The 19,734-nt window shown below is 36.5% G+C and overlaps 1 protein-coding gene across 2 annotated transcripts; it reads left to right on the top strand.

Annotated features, from left to right (window-relative positions):
* The first annotated feature begins 16,137 nt into the window (after window positions 1–16,137).
* On the top strand, window positions 16,138–19,734 carry zgc:172145 (Ferritin light chain, oocyte isoform-like). 2 transcript variants are annotated; one of them, XM_046859623.1, is made up of 3 exons: window positions 16,138–16,543; window positions 17,986–18,123; window positions 19,121–19,734. In XM_046859623.1, exons 1-3 carry the CDS (start codon window positions 16,376–16,378, stop codon window positions 19,412–19,414), a joined length of 600 nt encoding a protein of 199 aa, XP_046715579.1. In that variant the 5' UTR covers window positions 16,138–16,375; the 3' UTR covers window positions 19,415–19,734. The 2 variants fall into 2 exon arrangements, with proteins under 2 accessions (XP_046715579.1, XP_046715578.1); XM_046859622.1 differs by having other exon boundaries at window positions 16,142–16,543; window positions 17,986–18,132.

Genomic DNA, 19,734 nt, shown 5'->3' with positions numbered 1-19,734 from the left:
ATTACTTATATTGTGCCCAGTATGTGTTTTGCAGATGGTCAGTCAGTGGTCAGGCCACCTGCTTGCTTTTCCTGTTTCAGGATAACCTGCTCAGGAAGGTCACTGTGCCTTCCAGTGAGAAACAAAGTACAATACACTCCAGGTCAAGGGTGAAGAGGAGAGTCCTACACATGTATATGATCAATGTATATTAGTAATACTGAACCAATGCTGAACAAACTGATTAGTTGCCTAGGTATTTGCCTGATAGTATACAATATTTACCATGCTGCCTGTGCTAACGGCATACATTTAACATGAATTATACCATGTCAAGCAAGAATAACAACACTACAGTGGGAGAATCTCCCTAGATCATCTGGAAAGCACATCTAACTCCACCTTATTGAAGCCCCCCCCAGACCTCTACTCGTACCCCCTGTAGAGCCTGGGTAGAGTGGGGACAGTCCAGTGTGATTAACACCCAGGTGGGAACAGCATGTCAGTACATGTCCGCTCTGAGCCCCCTTACACTGCACTTACACAATGATCTGCGGTCAGCTCTCCAGCCCAGATCCTAAAACCTCATTATAGGAGACATTGTAAAGCTGACCTTAGATCAGCATTAAGGGAACAATTGTATCTCTGCTGTCTCCATTCAGCTGTTTTGGGATTGGGAAGGCCTTACAACATAAACTCCCACGGGGAACACTCTTCTAAGCTACTGAGGGTACACTAATCAGGGTCACAGATTTGTTTAGAGAGCGCTCAATGTGGTAGACTACTTCAGTTGTGCTTCATGAGAAAGTAATGCACTTACAATAGCAGATCATTTTAAGTGAGGAACCTGAAAGCAGCGCTTACTCTTAGGTTGCTGAGTGCCTTAGACACAAATAAGGGGGCTAAAAATAATTAATTAAATTATTATTTTATTTTTTGTGTTTTAATTTGGGAAGAAACTTCATACCTAAAGCATAAATAACAAATAGTAAAACAGAAAAATTAACTTAATCTGTATTATTAACTGTTTATCGAGGTTTTCAAGGATAAAAATCTCAGATACAATTATGACACTTTTAGCCCTCAACACTTAAGGACAACCCTACAATTTCCAACATTATAAGTGTTTTTACACAATCACATTAATTGAGCATATATAGAAGAATGAGTGCTGTTTCACTAAAAAAAGCTAATGGTAACACTTTTATGGAAAACAATATCCAACTGATGACATGGATGATTAGGATGAATAAGTGAGTTAGTGTAATTTGATACCTAAGGCTATTGACTATTATTTTGACTAATATTTGTTAAAAATGAATAATTGTCCTTTGCTATATAAACCATAGTGTGATAAACTTGAAGACAAAACAATAAGAATATAACAGAGTCTGAACCATAATGTTTGTGTAATGAAATGAATTCTAGCAGCTTTTGCAGCAATTAGTAGTTCTAGTTCAGATGCAAAGTTTGATAGTAACAGCATTATTTGCTATAGTAACTTTATTATAAATAAATATATAAGAAGTAAAATATATAAGAATAAAATATATAATAAGTAAAATATGCTAATTATAGTTAAATATTTCACATTGTATTACAGTAGTGTATATTTAAAATCATGTAAACAATATCAATAATCTTCCTATAATTCCTGATCTTCTCATATCCATGTAGTTTGCCATTTGATTAGCATAAATTAGCAGATTTAACTGTTAACTGTTAACTTTGTTTTTTAAAAACTCAAATAGCCAAAGTCAGAAGTATATGCAAAACAGGCAAAAGTTTTTTTTCTTCTCATGATCAAACATCTGGATATTTTATTACATTTTTATATGGTTCTTTGGACAGAGCAAAGCATGCCCCACTGCCCAGACCAACCAATTTACAACCCTGTCTGCCACATTGACTAAATACACCTGGGTGCATGGCAATTATTCACACTTGCTCTGATTCCTGCAATGAAAGCACCAAGGCCACAATTCCATGCTCCTTAGGAGCACAGAACACACAGAGACATGCTGTGATTTTTTTTTTATATATATAAAATCTGATACTAGCTAAATTTTAGCCAGCCAGCCAGATCAATTCAGATCTGTAAAGTCAACTAAGATTTTATTGTATTGCTTTGTTATCCAGTATATATCTATGACAATAGGCCAATTAATTGTATTGAGTAGCTAGTGTTTCACTTATGGCATTTTTATGTGATTGAAGTTTTGACAGTTTGCAATATAATGAAGTTAAAACACAATCACTAGGATGACTCACATAAATTTAGGGCAAAACATGCTGAGGAAGTTTTCTTGCATCTAGTCATATCAAATTATTGCCTTAGTATGAAAAGTGATTACATATTAAAATTGAATGCTGAATACCCTTGTAAAACAAAATGGATTATTAAATGTCATTCAAATCATAAAAGGTTCTAGATTCCTTGAATGGAATACATTTTATTATACTATTTGCCAGTGTGAGAAATTATTCTGTGAGATATAAAAAGTACTTAAGGTTTTTCTCAGTTGTTTTTAAAATATAAACAGGTCTTAGAGATGTTCTCACAATCACAAACCTTTTTTAAATTCCAATTGAATTTAAAGGCTTTTGTCAGAATTAGAAGCCTTTAGGACTGTACATAGGACCGCTCATGATTTCTCAACAAGGACATGGTGAAGAAACTTCTAGGTTGTAGATTTAACCTGTAGTAATATAATGTAATTTTTTTATTAGATAATTAGATTTGATTTGATTGTATGTTTCATTAGATTAGAGCACTTATTAGAGAGCACCAGTATCCTATAGCTGCTTGTGTTTTGAGGACATGTGGCAGAAGAGGGCAGTGATGATCCCACATGCTAATGGACCATATGAACACAGCATATAGTATGGGAATTGGCAGGGTATTGACGGTCCACTTTCAGTTCTTATTGCATATTTATTACATTTGGAGGTGTCATTAATAAAGTATAATTGAAATCTGTTCTTATTAAGATAAAACTCATTTATTTTTATTAAAAGTTTATAAAAAATGCTTTTCAAAAAACGCTGTTTGCAAGGGGCGAGGGGCATCATTACAGATCCCTCTCACCACAACCACGGGCTGTTTACACTGCTCCCATCGGGCAGACGCTACCGTCATCATTACACTTTTGTATGTCCATCCATATTAATTCTGTTTATTCTGTGTATATATATAGATGTATATATTCATAATGACATTTCATTTGTACAGCTATATATGTCATACCACTTCATACTGTATCATACTTATATAAAAAACACACTATATATACCCTTATTCAGTTATATGTACATATTACTACACCTTCTGTATAACCTCATCCCCTTATTTATTACACTGCCACTTGTAAATAAGCTATCTATGCACTTCTGGTTAGATGCTAACTGCATTTCATTGGCTCTGTACATGTACCCTGCACAATGACAATAAAGTTGAATCTAATCTAATCTAATCTAATCTAATCTAATCTAATAAAGAAAATATTTGTCTGGATACTGTCTTTAAATTAGTGTGAATACTAGTGCTGTTACATGCTTAGACATTGCTTTATTCCTTTAATCGATTTGTGCTTTTGGGTCTTGGAGCTATTCAATGAACATAGCCTAAGAAGAGACACTGGACAGGGGGTCAGGGTGGGGGTTTGCACACCTTCACACTATCGCTGATCATTCGGACCTAATCACCTCTTGTGTCTCACTTCTCTCTGTTAGCACATTATGTTCCTATTTTCCAAGTTCAGTGCCAGTGGATTGGACCTCCCACCCAGGGGCTGGCAAAGTTCCTGAGTTAAGTGCAGGACAGGCAGGGTGGCGCCTGTGCTTTAATGTTTCACAAGGCTGTGGGAGTTAAGATTACTTGGTATGATTCTTTAAAGGCCGTAGCGCGAGAAGCAATTTTTTGTGTGGGTTTTAAGCCCAGTGTAGTAGTATGCTCGTTTTAAGGCCCAGCACTTGGGAATAGATCCAGACCTGGAACAAGAGCTATACCCGCACCTGGCATGGGCATGAAATGACCAATAAAAACAGAGGAACCTAAAATGTTTCTCAATGCTGTAAGACATCCGATCTAATTGAAGGCAGTGGAGTATGTTTACATATTTTAAAAAAATCCGAAATGATAATAAAAAACTTGATGAGAGCAGGAGAAGGTTTTCAAGCTTGGGACTGCTGGGAAGCTGCTGTGATGAGATACTTTGCATGGCATTTTATGCGAAATGGAGACAGCATGAGACAAGCCAAATGGTGGTGTCATAGGAAACAAAGTAGTTCTGCCAAAAAACCCAATATGGTTTATGGCCAAACCCTAAAGCCCCTTACACTAACCCTACTTCTATGGGGGCATGTTCCCCAGTTCGCCAACACAACATGCTAATAACATCATTTCCAATCCACTCTCTACCCCCTTTTTTAGATAATTTTGTTTTAAAAAAACAAAGGTTTCAATTTCATCTCTCTGAGCACCAATGGTGCTTCTAGAGTTCATGGGTTTTTCTTTAATGTAGCAGAGTGGACGGAGGACTTAAAAATGGCAATTTGACTGAAGCCAGTTGGAAAAACTTGGCAGAGAGCACATGTGCTGATAGGACATACGCCATAATGCCAGGTAACCACACCAAAACTTTTAATAATAGAGATTCTGACATAAAGGCAAATATGACAGGATGCTTTAGTTTAAAGTTAGCCAACTGAACCAGATGCCCTAGACATGAAGGAGGTCAAATTTCCATATGTGCTCCATGTTTCGTCAATAGCACTCAAACCAATTGCTAGAAGTAGTTAAACAATGTAGTTAAACAATATTGTGGAGTCATATGTATGACATGAGACATTTGGACATCAGAGGCATAAAAAATATTTGTTATGAATCAAATAAATAACATGCCCTATTATACAAACTACACAAATAAACAAAGGATCATTCGCAATTATGCAATTCTCAGTGTATAAAAATAATTGGTCTGCAGCTACTTCATATCAAAACATTTTTTCTCACCATGGTTGACATGGTCAATGTCTCAGTGCATGCTCTGTAACCCTATCCAGCAGTGTTACAGGGCTCCTGGCACCTCCCATTAGGAGCAGATCTGCATCACACTAGCTATAAACACCAAGGTAAGCACTTAAGTGTCCACAGACAGCACATTCCAGCACCTTCGTCACAGCTATGCTTCACATTAGCATTATGATATTTGGGTAGTAACTCAGCCAAATGGACACAGAAAGGGCAAGAGGAGGAACCTGAGGAATTAAGAGGTAAAATAGATGTGATTTAGGAGACACAAAGCAGTGGTTGTTAACTATGTGTGTTCTCAGCTTACAACTAAATGCACAATATAGATAATGCTCTCTTACAGAAATCATTCAATGTGGAAATAAACATAATAAAACATATAATATAAGAGTAAATACAGAATTCTGCTTTAATAAACAAATAAAATGAATGTAATATATTGTAGGTTATTGTCAGACTACTGTTCCCGATCTCAGTATAAACTTATGGCATGAGTCTGATATTTTTAAATATCTAGGTACAACAAACACTTTACTCTTTCTTGGGGGTGCTTTGGATAGGCAGGGGGTCAACAACACCTCAATACAGCACTTAAATCCTGCCTCTGTTAACAGGCAGAGAATAAAGGCATGTGGCACCCTCACTAATTACCTTAAATGAGTATAATTAGCAAGAAACACCTTCTGTTTTTACACCAAGACCTTATAGCCTTCAGCTTTAATGTGGTAATGCTCTAAATTGCTTAGATAACGAGCATATTTCAAGATGTGACAGAAGACTACTGAATTCAGGACATACAGATTTCTGGTACAGAATAAAATAAAATAAAGCAATATTGCTTACAAGAGTTATTCAGGTAAAATAGGTGATGGTTCTCTTTTTTAATAAAATTCCTTTTTGAATGTCCAGACAGGCAACTAATTTGATAGCATGGAGACAACAGATAGCTTTACATAATTGAGTTTTAGTTTAAACAAAGTCATGGATTCTGTACAGATGAGATGCATCATGATAAAACACATTATAATTCGGACATCCAGTTGTCTTTTTAACTTTTTTAAACGATTAGCTCACTGATCAGACAAGAGAAGGTAAATACTGTAAAAACTTTAAAAAAATCTATAAATAAATAATAATCTGTAGTTGAGGTGCATTTGTCCATCAGTTGAGGTGTGTAGTTAAATAATTTAAATATAAAAGTGAATGAAAAACTTCAACAGAGGATCTACTCTGCTCCACAGAAGGCAAGCTGGTTCATATTTAGAAAACCAGAGTCACTAAACAATAAAGAGTTTGTTTTTATATATATTTTATACCGTTCCTACACCAGTCATATCGATTACATTCCAAGATTTGATAATTCTTGTGCTTCTTTTACATTATAAAAAAGGTGTGACAGCTTGATGACCAGTATTGGTGACAGAGCACATTCCTTACACTTCACATTCACTAACGATACACTACATTTGGGCCACCATGCACCTCAAACATTGACCATTTGCATGTGACAAAAATGTAGCAAAAAGGACCACCAAGACAAAAGCCACAAAGCAGGGGAGGTTTCAGGACACAAGATATACTATTTTGACACCCCTCACCTCCAACCCCCCAAATTTCAGCGAAATTTGGGAGAAGTCGGTTTGTCTTCCACTTGGTTTTCACACCTGCCCCTCCCGTCACCATAACAGTCCCAAACTCTGGGCAAGTGTCTTAACGTCCTGTTGTCACATGGCTGTGTCTGTGTGTCCTCCTGAAACTCCTGCCCCAGGATGTGAGCCAACACAGAGAGATCAAAGCCACAAGACAAAGATAACGTTGTTGAGCTGTGATCCTACCCCAGGCACTACAGGGATGCTACGACGAGGCCCACCACTACTGGGGATTGCCAAACAAAATGATCAAAATTAGAGGGTTTCACTTATTTTTTTAGTATGTGCCATATAGTGCTGTCTAAAACTATTAAGAGATTATTAGGTACAAATCCATAAATAAAAAGTAAAAATTGTCTTGAAATGGTCTATTCAGTCAAAATACTGTCTGTGTCTTAAACAGTAAGGCTGCTCTAAATAAATGATGGACAGTCTAGCAGCTGCAGTGCCTCTGTCCAGCATGTAGATAATGCAGGTATAATTGGTAAAAATGTGTGGTAATATATTGCTCCATTTGGGGTTTACTGACGGAGCTGGTGCAAAGTGTGCTGGAGGTCCAATGGCTTTGGGACTGATGAGAGTCAAACAGACCACACAGAGAGCACCACCCAATTCACCAACTCTCTCTCTCTCTCTCTCTCTCTCTCTCTCTCTCTCTCTCTCTCTCTCTCACACACACACACGTGCACACACACACACACACACACACACACACACACACACACACACATACATATGTGTGTGTGTGTGTGTGTGTGTGTGTGTGTGTGTGTGTGTGTGTGTATGTATATGCACTTTGTTTATAGTTGCTATTATATTTCTTAACTGATTAAAAATTCAGTGTCACCCACAGTGACTTAAGACTGGGTGGGCAGTAGTAAAGGTGTGCTTTAATGACTGCTCCTGTTGTTTTAAAGAGCTCTTCTTTAAAGTGTTTATAGGGAAGCCAGCCCATTGCACCCAGCTTCTTTCTCTCTATCTCTCTCTCTCTCTCACACACACACACACACACACACACACACACACACACACACACACACACACACACACACAACACACACAAATGCTTATATGTGGTCAGTGTCAAGCATCCACTGTGCACACAACAGAAGACCCCCACCACCTCCTCGTATAAGGCTCATCCACCTAAGTAGCCTCCTGCTGCCCAGACCCTCACTCTTAAGCAGGATTCAGTTTCAGGTCTATATCTCATAGAATTACATTGCCCTTTTAAATTGCTCCTAGATACTTTTTCACCTCATCTCACTTCACTCTGAAACACATTTTGACCATCTGAAAAACATAGATCCAAACACAGACACTTTATACACCAGCTAATCTTCACATACTCACCTGTCATCTAAGGTGCCAAATTACCTTTAAATACCTGCAAGGCCTATTGCTATAAGCCACATCTGTAACTATATCATGATTTAACTGCTTTGGGGTTATACAATATCAATAATATATACATTTTTTTGAGGTGTACGGCCCCACTGGTGACATCCCTACTTAAGAAAAATAATGCATGCTTACTATATATTAACATGTGAGAACAATATCCTACGGGCCAGGGCTTAGGAAAGCATGAAAAGGTGATAAAATCAAAGGAAATAAAAGTAATCGCCATTTCCTTTTATTATAAACGAACAAATAAATGCAGCAACATTAACTATGTGTGGCCATTGTTTCATGTCTACCGACTAGTGTGCATGTATGTTCAGATTTTTACAAGACACACTCAATATGTGATGTTGATGATGTAGACACGGAATGCAATTTTTTCCTTTGAATAAGATACAAGTCAATTTTCTTCCATTAGAATAACTAATCTTTAAATAGAACATAAGGTACAAATCAATAAACATCTGAATTACATATTATTTTTCCAATATCTAGATAAAATGTAATATAAATAGATGTAGTAAATGTAGTAATGATGTAATAAAAAGATCTATACTTCATTATTAGGAATATGAATTCATAGTGAAACCTATCTTTTGATGTCTCAAAAGTGAAAAGGCGAACTCCAAATACAAATACAAACTTAATTTAAAACAAGAAGAGGATGAGGCTTTAAACTTATTCATTGCCTAAGATATGACACATTGTGAAACAAGAAAAATAAATGTTTAGTGTTATTTATACTGATACTGCTACACATGAAATGTGTGATAGAAAGATCCAGAACGTCTGTCACCACACAGACTGTAAAAAGTAAGCTAGGCTTACTTTCTCATGGTGCCAGGATCATTACTACTCCTGACAGGAGAGGAGAGCAACTTGAAACCCAAGCTTGTGTGCTGGCCAGCCATGCCATCGCACTGCATCCTGAACATTCACACCAGCCCTGGCCTACTCTTTGCTGCACCCTCCTGCTGTGTAGCATCAGGCACGTGGCATGACACACATTTTATTCAACATCAGGGTGCTGGAACCTCCTGATCATTTTCACAGCCAGCCTGATGTAGCACTTTGTGTACATACTGCCACATAGACAGCAGATATGCTGGTTGCAAGTCTTACATTTGAAATTGTTAAATCTGTTGGTTCAGTGTTTATGGCTTGGGTTTACAGAGGTTGAGAATTTGAATCTTGGTAACTTGGTCTCTTAACTCTCAACAGCTCAGCTCAGTTTGCAGTTGATTTGGAAAAAACTTCAGCCAAACAAGTAAATGCAAAAATAAGTGTATGAAAATTCATTAAACCTATTTTTTTATTTTTTTTTTGCAAACGTTTCAGGAATTTCACTTAAATCTTTCTGAAAGGAACTGACACTGCTCTGCCATGATTGGTTCCTCAGCAACTCAATTCTAAAAATAGATTTTGAAGCCTCATCCTTATAAATCTCATTGCCACCCAAACTAACAACAACAACAATTGTGATTTAGCAATCTTCATTTTATGATTCATGAAGCACATTATTATGTTGCATGTAGTCACAGCACAATCTATATTTGTCTCTTTAATGAGGGCTAGCATTCCAGGGGGTTTCTTTTTAAATCGCACTGCCTAGGACAAATGTGCTCTTGCCAGAATACACACACACACACACACACACACAAACACACACACACACACACACCTACACACACACACACACACACACACACACACACACACACACACACACACACACACACACAAAATACAGCTACACTCATGCTCGGTGTCAGCAAGGCGTAACACATCTCATTCACAGTACTTTAACAACAACTTTACCCGAACTACAAAAGCCAAATTAATAGTTTGAAGGGCACACTCAAAATCCCCTTATACAACAGTAAAGAACCCAATAACATAGTCAGTCCACTGCAGATCATTCTAGCAAAGGTGTTAGTTACCGCCTATGAGGTTCGACAGACAGATCAACTTTCCAGCTTTTTGTGTTATGATCTCTTTTTGTATTTTCTTTTGCTTGTCTCATTACTCAGTTTGGGCAGCAATTAGCAGGCCGACGGATTGTGCTATGTTGTGCCAGTGACGTTACTGCACATTGCTATCAGACAGCTGCTGGTCCTGGTAAAAGCAAAGGCCCATTGATGTATTTCCCAGCTGCGCTTGTAAGCCCTGTGCGGCCTCTTGCGCTCTGTCATGGGTTCAGCCCTGACTCGATATGTAGTATATTTTCATATAGTGCACTATTTGTAGCAATTTTACTGGAGAGATTTTGGTCCACTTGACAAAGAAATATAAATAAACTGTGCTCCAACAATTCAGTTATTATAAATTTTCATCAAATCACCACTAATCTATGCTCTTATTTATAAGGTACAAAAGACTTATAGGGGTCATACAGTACCATAATATAATCTCTTATTCTACATGTATTTGTGCCATTTTTTACATGTTAAACATTAACATAGAAAAATATTATAATTTTTTAACACCTTGATGAAAATTTAATATGACACTAAATTCAGTTTAATATTAGATTTAAATTAGGTCATTAAGAAACTACTGTTCATACTTTCCACCATCAGTGTGCACACTGGGGGAATCCAAAGGCCTCTGCTTACGCATGAGCTAAATTCTGTTTTCTGACGATCACGGCGAGAGGTGGTATTAAAATAGAAAAGGCCACATTCTGACACCGGTGTACAGAGAACTTCCACACTCAAATACTTGCTGATGCCTGCAATCAACGGTGACAGAAATAGAGCAACAAATGAAATAATAACCCTAAGAAGATAGGCTACAAATTACAGTCACATATTTGTATGGCTCACATGCTTTTGAAAGGTTAAACTGTGGAAATGTAAATGAACTGTGAGAGAATTTTTTTTTCTGAATTTGTCTTAATCAGTGTACTACAATTTTAGTGAGGCATAACTCCTTCACTTTACTTAATGAATAATTCTAAAAACAATTATAGAAAAATTTATACTAAATATTATACTGGAACTTTGAAGAGTAAACTTCCACTCTGTCATGGCTGCAAAATATGCAATTATTATTAGAAATGATCTGTATCACTACCATTATTATTGATTTTTTTTATATTCAATACAGATGATAGAAAAATAATTAAAGATAATAATGAATTAACCCATTGCCAATGCTCAAACTGAAGCCAGGTTAATCTATTAAACAAAATGACAGCATCTACAGTCATCCAATCATTGGATAAAAAAACTATATATCCCATGGGGAGAAACAGCAAAGCCACTTTCTCTAATGTGGATATGTTTGTATAGCATTAAGAGAAGGGATGTCTAGACACTATGATTCAAGTAAAAAGAATCCTGTGGCTCCTTTAACCAGGGTAGACATAGTAAGCAGAGGCCTTTGCAGTGCAAACATTCATAGCAGAGGTTAGGCAAGTTAAACAGCTCATTCGACTTATACTTACACTGCATAAACATAAATTTAGGTTTGGATCAGCAATCCCTACACAACTACAAAGCTCATATCCACCTCATTATTGTCCAGATCATAATTGTAATGCAATCTACAGTCTCTAGCACAAAGCTTGGCTTATAGACATCATGGTGGTTCAAGGAGAAACCCTAACCCTTACCATCTTTACAGCCCAAAGCAGGTGTGGAAAAAGGAACTCTCGCCATCACTCAGCCACAATAAATTAGTGACTACATCAAATTTACCTGTTTTTTTTATATTATTATTATTATTATTATTATTATTTTTTTTTTTTTTTTTTTTATTATTATTATTATTATTATTATTATTTTGTACCATTAACTCACTAACGCCTAAACTAAATCCTCATTACAGCTCAGTCAGAAATCTGCCTCTGTTTATTCACACTTATGTTAGCACAAGTGTGGTGGAATAATGAATTAGAAAAGTAATATAGTTTTATTTGACAATTCTGTAATTTTGCAATATTGAGCCCTAATGGCAAAGCAGTTTTTTTACTATGTATTTTGGTGCACAATTCTCACAATGGCTCAGTGGTATGTAAATAGAACATTTATGATGGAAACTAAAAAAAAAAAACCTTAGACCCTTGTAATGCCAAGGTTTTGATTTGTCTTACTATTTTACTTAAAAGAAGGTATTCATTCAAGCATAACATGTATGATAATATACTGTCCATAAATTTCAGTTGTCTTAGATCTTTCACACAATTTCTTTATATCTGACATGATTTTGAAAATAGTCCAAAACGTGCAAACATGAAAGAGCCTACAGTGGAAAAAACATCTTCAAAATGACTGGTTAAAAATGCTAGAAATCTTTAGACAGCTGCACCCAGAGACACACTTCTTCAGCTCAGCCAAAGACAAAACATGGACAAAAGGCAGGTGGTGGTCTATAGGGAGGTCTATGGCAAGCTCCCTAAAGGTTTGACAAACTTTGTCACTTTGCTCTTCAGGAAAAACACAATTGTGCATACCACAGGACAGACAAACATTCACACAAACATAGACACACACACACACACGCACGCACGCCTGCACACACCTCATGTTATGCATAACATAGTGCTTATGCAACAAACCCTTTGTGTGAAATGTGATCTCAGGTATTCTAAGTCCAATTATCAATGTTTTAACTGAGATTCACTGAGAACAAGCCATCAAAGCTGTGTCTCGGTGTTGGGTGTGCAATTTGTTACACTTACATAAATCCAGACAAGGTGATTATAAATGTGTTTAAAGGAGCAGAGGTCAAGTCGGGGTGCAGGTTTTGGTGACCCAAGGCTGACCATAAGCTGGGTGTTCTCCTTTCTTCCCTCAAGACCCAACCGGCCCCCAGGGGTTGACCAGTCTCTCATGTCCATCATCCAGTTCAGGGAGAGCAAGGAGACATGGGCCATGTCTGAAACAAGAGAAGAATCTGCTGGGGGAAACAGTCAGGAGACTTAGAGCAAGTGTTACAGAAGTATATTATCTCTATCGCATCATGGGGGAGAGGGCCACAGCTTTGTCACTTACTGTATTCTATATTATTGTGTATCCAAACATTGGGAGAATATACTTTTTTTTATTAAACATGGGGCCTAAAAATTTGTGTCTACAGGCATGGTTATAACAGTCCACCACTGATAATTTGGTACTAACTAGATTCATTCTCAGGCGGAGAGCAGGGTGAATGAAGGTCAAAATGAAGGTGACACAATGTGTTGTGTCCTGTTATGAAGCAAATGATTTACTTACTTTACAATAATAGCACATCCAAATTACAGCAACAATTTTCTTTTTAAATTTTCTTTTAAGTTGGAATGACACAATATCGACAATATCATGGAAAGTCTGTGAGACAAGTTTCTGTTATTACTTCACAAGTTACATCTAAAAATTCAATACAATTTTATTTTATAGCACTTTTAACTGCAAACATCATCCCAAAGCAGGTTTACAGAAATAATGGCAAGGAAAACCCTGAGATAGTATAAGGATGAAACCTTGAAAGGAATCGGACTCAGAAAGAAACTGATCCGAACCTGGGTGACACAAAATGTTAATTCATTATAGTTTTATAATTAATAAGGTGTACTATTCAGTGAACTGTTCATGCCATTTTCAATCCTAAGTTATTGTAGCAGACTGCTTGTACTAAATCCATCTTCAGAGTTCTTGAGTTGCTCAGTAATTTCAGCTGAGCAACTTGGCTGCACTGAACTTTATCCAGAAGTAGAGCATCAAGATTAATCAAGCACATCCAGAAAGAAGAAACCAAATGTTAAATAAATGCGTACTTACAAAATATTACCATATCAACAATTAAACATATTTACAATTAGTTTACAATTCATTTTTGGTGGAAAACAAAAAGATTTTTGTTTTATCTAGCCAGGAAAACCTCCTCAAAAAAGCATTCATCCTGATGATTCCCTGCAAACATAAGCCTGGCTTTTAATGCCAGTCTTGGACTAGGGGCTTCTCCCTTGCATGACATCTTTTCAGGTCACGGAGTTGTAGGAAACTGTTAACAAAAAGTGTGCATAATTAGTTTTCTGATGCTTCCATCTCCATTAATAGTTCCTTTGTTATTATCATGAAGTCCAGGTAAGTCTTGGTTGTTTGTAAATTGCTCCTAAAATGAAACTGCATTTGTGGATGTTCATAGTTTTAAGCAGTTGCTGTTCAGGTGACTATAAATGTAGAAAACATTTTGCATTATTTGGGAATTCATGTTTTTTGTGGATATATCTAAACTGTGCTTTTTTTCCAAGATGACACTGCCCCATCCACAAGGAAAAGGGGTTCACTTAATGGTTTGAAAAGGATGAAAATGATATGCCATGAGCTTCTCTGTCAACAGATCTCAACTCCTATGGGGCATTTTGGTTTGATGTGTTGAACTGCACTCTGTAGCCACCATCAACTTTTGGAAAAAATAATGAATAAAGTTCCAGAGACTTGTAGAAACTGTCCAATGATATTTACATCTAGATGTGTTAAACAGCTTATAACATGGCACCTTTTGTGTTAGACCAATTTTTATGTGAACAAAATCATAAGAACTGGGAGTCTATGCAATGAGCTGCTGACATCACCAAACTGTTGAATTCTTTTTTATCCAGGCTTGTGGCTTAACTTCTGTCAGTTATTGTTTGTTATTGATTCAGGCTGCCCTTAAATCTTTTCTTCAGAAGGTAAATGCTCTTCATTTCTTTTAAGGTCTGGCAATTGACTTTGTCTAAAGCCTTTTGCTTTTTTCCCTGATGGAGTCATAGCAGTGTGTTTTCTGCCTTTTTTTGTTGCATTAGTAATTTCCTTCCTATAAAATATGATGCAACAATAAACATTACTGAGCCTTTCCAGAAGCAGCCATGCAAGCCCAAGCCATGACATTACCTCCATCATACTTGACCAATGAGTTGTAGTTTTTGTGTCATGAGCAGACCCTTTCTTTGTCTATTCTTTGGTAGAGGCTAATCTTGGTTCCAGAAATAATATGGATTTCAATGTACTGTCTTGCAATTTTTGTATGATCTTCTGTGTGATCTGAGTCTTAGTACTCAAATGAGTTTTGGATCTTGAGGTATAGACTCCCTATTTCTGATCTCATAAATCTTCTTCAAATGGTGGATTATGATAAATTTACCAGTAGACTAAGGAGGTTGGTGGTGATGTCACTGACTACATGTTAAAGGAGGTGGTGGTTCTTTATTGTCATAAATGGCTTGTTGTCCTTGGTTGACCGATTAAATGTCTGGTTGTAATAATACTAGTCTTTTTGTTGGTTTATCATTAAATTCATCAGCACAAAAAAAAATTGTAAATTAATCAATCAATCAATCAATCAATCAATTAAACAATCAATCTAACAAAGCAAACCATGGGAACAAGAGATAAGTAAGTCAAATGTTCCTATATTTTTTAATTACTTGAAGAAAATGGGTAGGTTCAAACAAACATTTTTATACAGTTAACAGATCTAGATGCAAAGAAGTGACAAGTTGAAATTCTGATTGTCTCATATTGATTTTTTAATCTCCCAACTTAAAAGGTCTTCAGTATATAGCAAAAACAGAAGAAATAACCATGCCATTCAAAACTTTCAGTGAGGATTGTATGAGAGAACAAGTGGACCAAAACCATATACAAATTTATTTTGTAAATGTTGACAGAAATGAAATTGTAGTTGGTGTCCTTTGTCAATGTAATATAACTAATCTTTTATAACCTCTTCAATCTCTTGAATATCAACAGAATCTTTTTACACAAGAGGTTAAAGTGAATATGGTACTTACATTTTTCATAATACATAGATTACACATGGACAAGGATGTTTCAAGAACAAGATGTTAAATGTGGTCACGTATTAGTGCAAATAAAAGTGATTCTAAAGTATCTTAATGGTTGTAGTTGTAAGAAAATTGTTATATTGGACTGAGAGTTAAAATGCTGTAAAATTGTATTAATGCTGAAGATATGCAAACATGTGTACGGGTCTTTGTGGCACACCAATTGTGATATAGTTCCAGTAGAAGTTCTACTAGTGGGTAGATCTTTTTTTTACTTTCATTTCCTCTCTCTTGCTCTTTCTTACCAGCTTCTCATTCGCCTACGTGTGTTGGATGAACTTGTACAGATGACCTGGAAGTATTTTCCCAAGTCGAGTGGCTGTGTAGACCCGATCATTTTAACTTTATATCTGCTCTTTATTCATGCAGTAAATACAATTTTACTGGCATTGTAACGGCTTATGAGGAAACCAGAAAGTGTATGTAGCAGTTCGGAAAGAAATCGGCGGAGCCGAAAGATTAACTGTTTGTTCGCTGTAACATTTCAGCTCCAACATGTCGGAACCAGCCGAGAAGAGATTAAAAACTAATGTGCCCATGTGTAAATCGCACTGCGCACTGGTGAACAGCAAAGCCAGGCAGAATTTCCCTGCCGTCGTGGAGGAAGCTTTATGTGGATTTTCAACTTCTCTGATGGAGTTCGCTTACCGATTCGAAGCTTTGGTAAGAATTCATGCAGGAGCTACAGAGTAAACAATACCGAAATATTGCGCAACACAAATCTAGAACCTGCCTGATGCTTTACAGAGAGACAGACAGTGTTAGATAAACTCGTGTATGGCAATAAGTTTAATCAAAATGTGTTGGTTTTTTTGTGTTTATCAGTTTCACGTGTCAGTTCTAAAGATAATCCTGGATCTTTACCAGGTTAGGTTATATGAGCAAAGAGCCATTCGTGCATTTTTACATGTATGTAAAAGTACACCAAATTCAAAGTTGTGCAAAAGCTAAACAGAAACCGCCCCATTGCAGTGGTGTTTCATGAATACTGTTCAAATGTGTACAGTAACATTTTGTCAATGTATTATTTATGATATTACTCCTGGGTTTTCTATTAACGGGACATATTCAACGTGACAAGGTTGAAGCTATTATGTATAGGTCTATTGCCTTTTCTGTTTTTGGGGGGATTAATACAATTCAATTCAAATGATCACGTACACAGAAGAGTAAAAAGTATTCAATAATAAATATATTATAAAAAATGTATTTAGAAATCCCCCCATGTTATGTTTCATGGAGTCTCCAGCTTTTAAAAACAATGTTGTATATCCAAAAGAAAGGTGTGCCCACTCACCTTTTAGAGAGTAAAATATCTGGCAGATTTGAAAAAGAAACAAGGAAGGTTCATATCATGTGAATATCCTGTAAACAAGCCTAAAAGTGTCTAATTAACTCGATTTAGTATGCTGCATAATGCTATATAAGCGTACCATTTAATAATTGCTTTAGAAAAGTTGCATTTGTTTTCAGATCATGTACTTTGAAAAGTAATCAAAAGTTAGCTCAAATAGAACCTGGAATTATATCTACAAACAGACATATAACGCTGAACATTTTGATATGATTTAATGTTCTTTTTAAGTTAGGACAACAATAAATGAATGATTCCAATACACATGATACACATCTTGTTTTATTTATTTTAGTATTCATTAAAACATTATTGGTGTATAATGCATTATACATGTATATTGATATCAATCTGCTTGAAAAAGATTGTTATTGTAAAACAATATACACAAAAAAAGCTGTTAATCTGGAATTAAGTTTATGTAAAGGTTTTTATATATTTTCTATTTTTCAGAAAAGACAAATAATGCACTTCCAGAAATTCAGCATGAAAAGTTTTGCATAATATGTAGTAAAGTAATAAAATAGTCAATTTATCCAAAGTTACTTGCACTTAAATTCTGATTTAATGTAGATCTAAAATGAGCTAAGAGCTTGGGGGTTAGGATCTTGCTCAGTGACCAAACCGTTTAAATTTGGGGATTTGAACTCCTAACCACCTAATCACAACAACAGAACAGAATAGAACACACTGAGTCACCACTCCTGAGTCTTTGTACAATGACTGTACTTTTGCATGTTTTTTTCCCCAGGCTAAGATCTTTGAGCAGGATGATCTGCCCTTGTCCCGTGTGGCTGCTTTTTTCCATCAGGAGTCTATGAGGGAGCAGGCCCAGGCTGAGGCTCTGCTACAGTACATGTCTGAGCGTGGGGGAAACCACTGCAACAAAGTTATTCAAGTAACATTTTCATAAGTTGACTTAAGACCTGTCCGGCATAGCATTATAATGTTGCTCATTTGCCCTTCTATAATAATAGAAGTACATTTTGATATGCCTCTGACATAAATTGTATGGAAGACAATTTTTCATAGATATCTTGTGCTATTTTAGTGCCTGTAGTTATTGCCAAAACGATATCCTCATCGTATTACTCGAGGCATCCATGTCTCCCTATATACCTTTAAAATCTCATTTTTTTAGAGGGGCTCTTGGCAGACAAGGGCAGTAGTTTAGGGGGGAAGGGGTCAGAGAGAGAAGGCTAAAACCCCTATGGGTTTCGCGGGGATCTCTTCGCTAATGCCTGTCAGGGTATACGTTTCCCCTGAGTTCCGGAAAATTGGGGAGATTAATGTGAAAGCGGAAGGACAGTGCATTAATTGTAGTTCCAGATGTACACTGTGGCACTGGTTCTGCTGCCACTTTAGCCCAGGCCTTCTCAAACAACCCCCATCCACTTTTTTTGTTGAACCTCCTCCTCTTCCCTAGTTTTATGACTCATGTAAAATTGATCCGGAGTGAGGCTGGTAAGGGTCCATCAGCAGCAATTTGGAACACCTTGTTATCCGCTGATGCATGGAGACTAAGGCATGTGTATGTTTAAATGTGGGCAATGCATCATTTAATTGTAGAATCCATAGACTTGCTGAAAACTAGCTCAGTCTATAGGTTAGAGTTCTCTTTCAGGAATATCTAACATTTTCTTCACTGTGTCTTTAAATTATTTATAGCATCATTTTAAATAGCATCCTTTTTTATCCATACTAATTGTAGCATTATTTATGCACACTTTATTTTCCTGTAGATTACATTTAAACAAAAAGGTGGAAAACAATGTAAAGGTAATTTAACTGTAATAACAACAAACGTTTTTTTATATATATATTTAATGTGTGTGTGTGTGTGTGTGTGTGTGTGTGTGTGTGTGTGTGTGTGTGTGTACTTGCAGAGACCAGGCACTGAGCAAGTGTCTGCGCTGCTCTCTGCTCTGGAGCTCATGCTGGGCAACTGGAAGGAGGAGATGGCCATCATGGTGGAACTGTGTCAGCTAGCACGTGAACATGAGGATCCTCACACCATCAGTGTGATCAAAAGCTACTTCCTCAATCCACTCATCCCAAAAATCAAGCTTCTGGGTGACTTATTGACCAGCGCCCGAAGAGTGGGATGCAACACTGATGGCACGGGAGGATTTGGAGAATATCTCATTAACCAACTCCAGAAGGAACTGTGCAGTGCATGAACTTTCCCCTAATGATAAAACGTCCTACCGATGCAGTAAAATCCTGACCATTTCATAGAATTTATGTGGCTTCTGTCATGTGGCCTTTTTATAACTATAATGTGACTTCATTAAAGAAAAAAAATATTTTATGTTAAAACTTGGCCATTGTATTTTGTATAACACAACCTGATATTTATAAAAGTATATCTTTGATAATGTATTACAATTATGTGAAACGAATGCTCTTGCTTTTTTGCTACCAAAGCTTTTTTTGCTACCAATTGTATCATGTATAAATCTTTAAATATGATTATATTAAAAAGGTGACCTATTAGTTA

Source organism: Silurus meridionalis, chromosome 10 (genome assembly GCF_014805685.1).
Source record: "Silurus meridionalis isolate SWU-2019-XX chromosome 10, ASM1480568v1, whole genome shotgun sequence".
Lineage (NCBI taxonomy): Eukaryota > Metazoa > Chordata > Actinopteri > Siluriformes > Siluridae > Silurus > Silurus meridionalis.
The sequence above is the reverse complement of the archived record's forward strand: the minus strand, read 5'-3'. Positions and strand labels throughout refer to the sequence as shown.

What these genes read in the sequence shown, in the direction of transcription:
- zgc:172145 (XM_046859622.1), top strand. Translation starts at nt 16,376, where the DNA reads ATGTCGGAACCAGCCGAGAAGAGATTAAAAACTAATGTGCCCATGTGT. An exon ending in CTTACCGATTCGAAGCTTTG is followed by an intron (nt 16,544 to 17,985) that starts GTAAGAATTCAT and finishes TTTTTTCCCCAG; the next exon opens with GCTAAGATCTTTGAGCAGGA. An exon ending in ACTGCAACAAAGTTATTCAA is followed by an intron (nt 18,133 to 19,120) that starts GTAACATTTTCA and finishes GTGTACTTGCAG; the next exon opens with AGACCAGGCACTGAGCAAGT.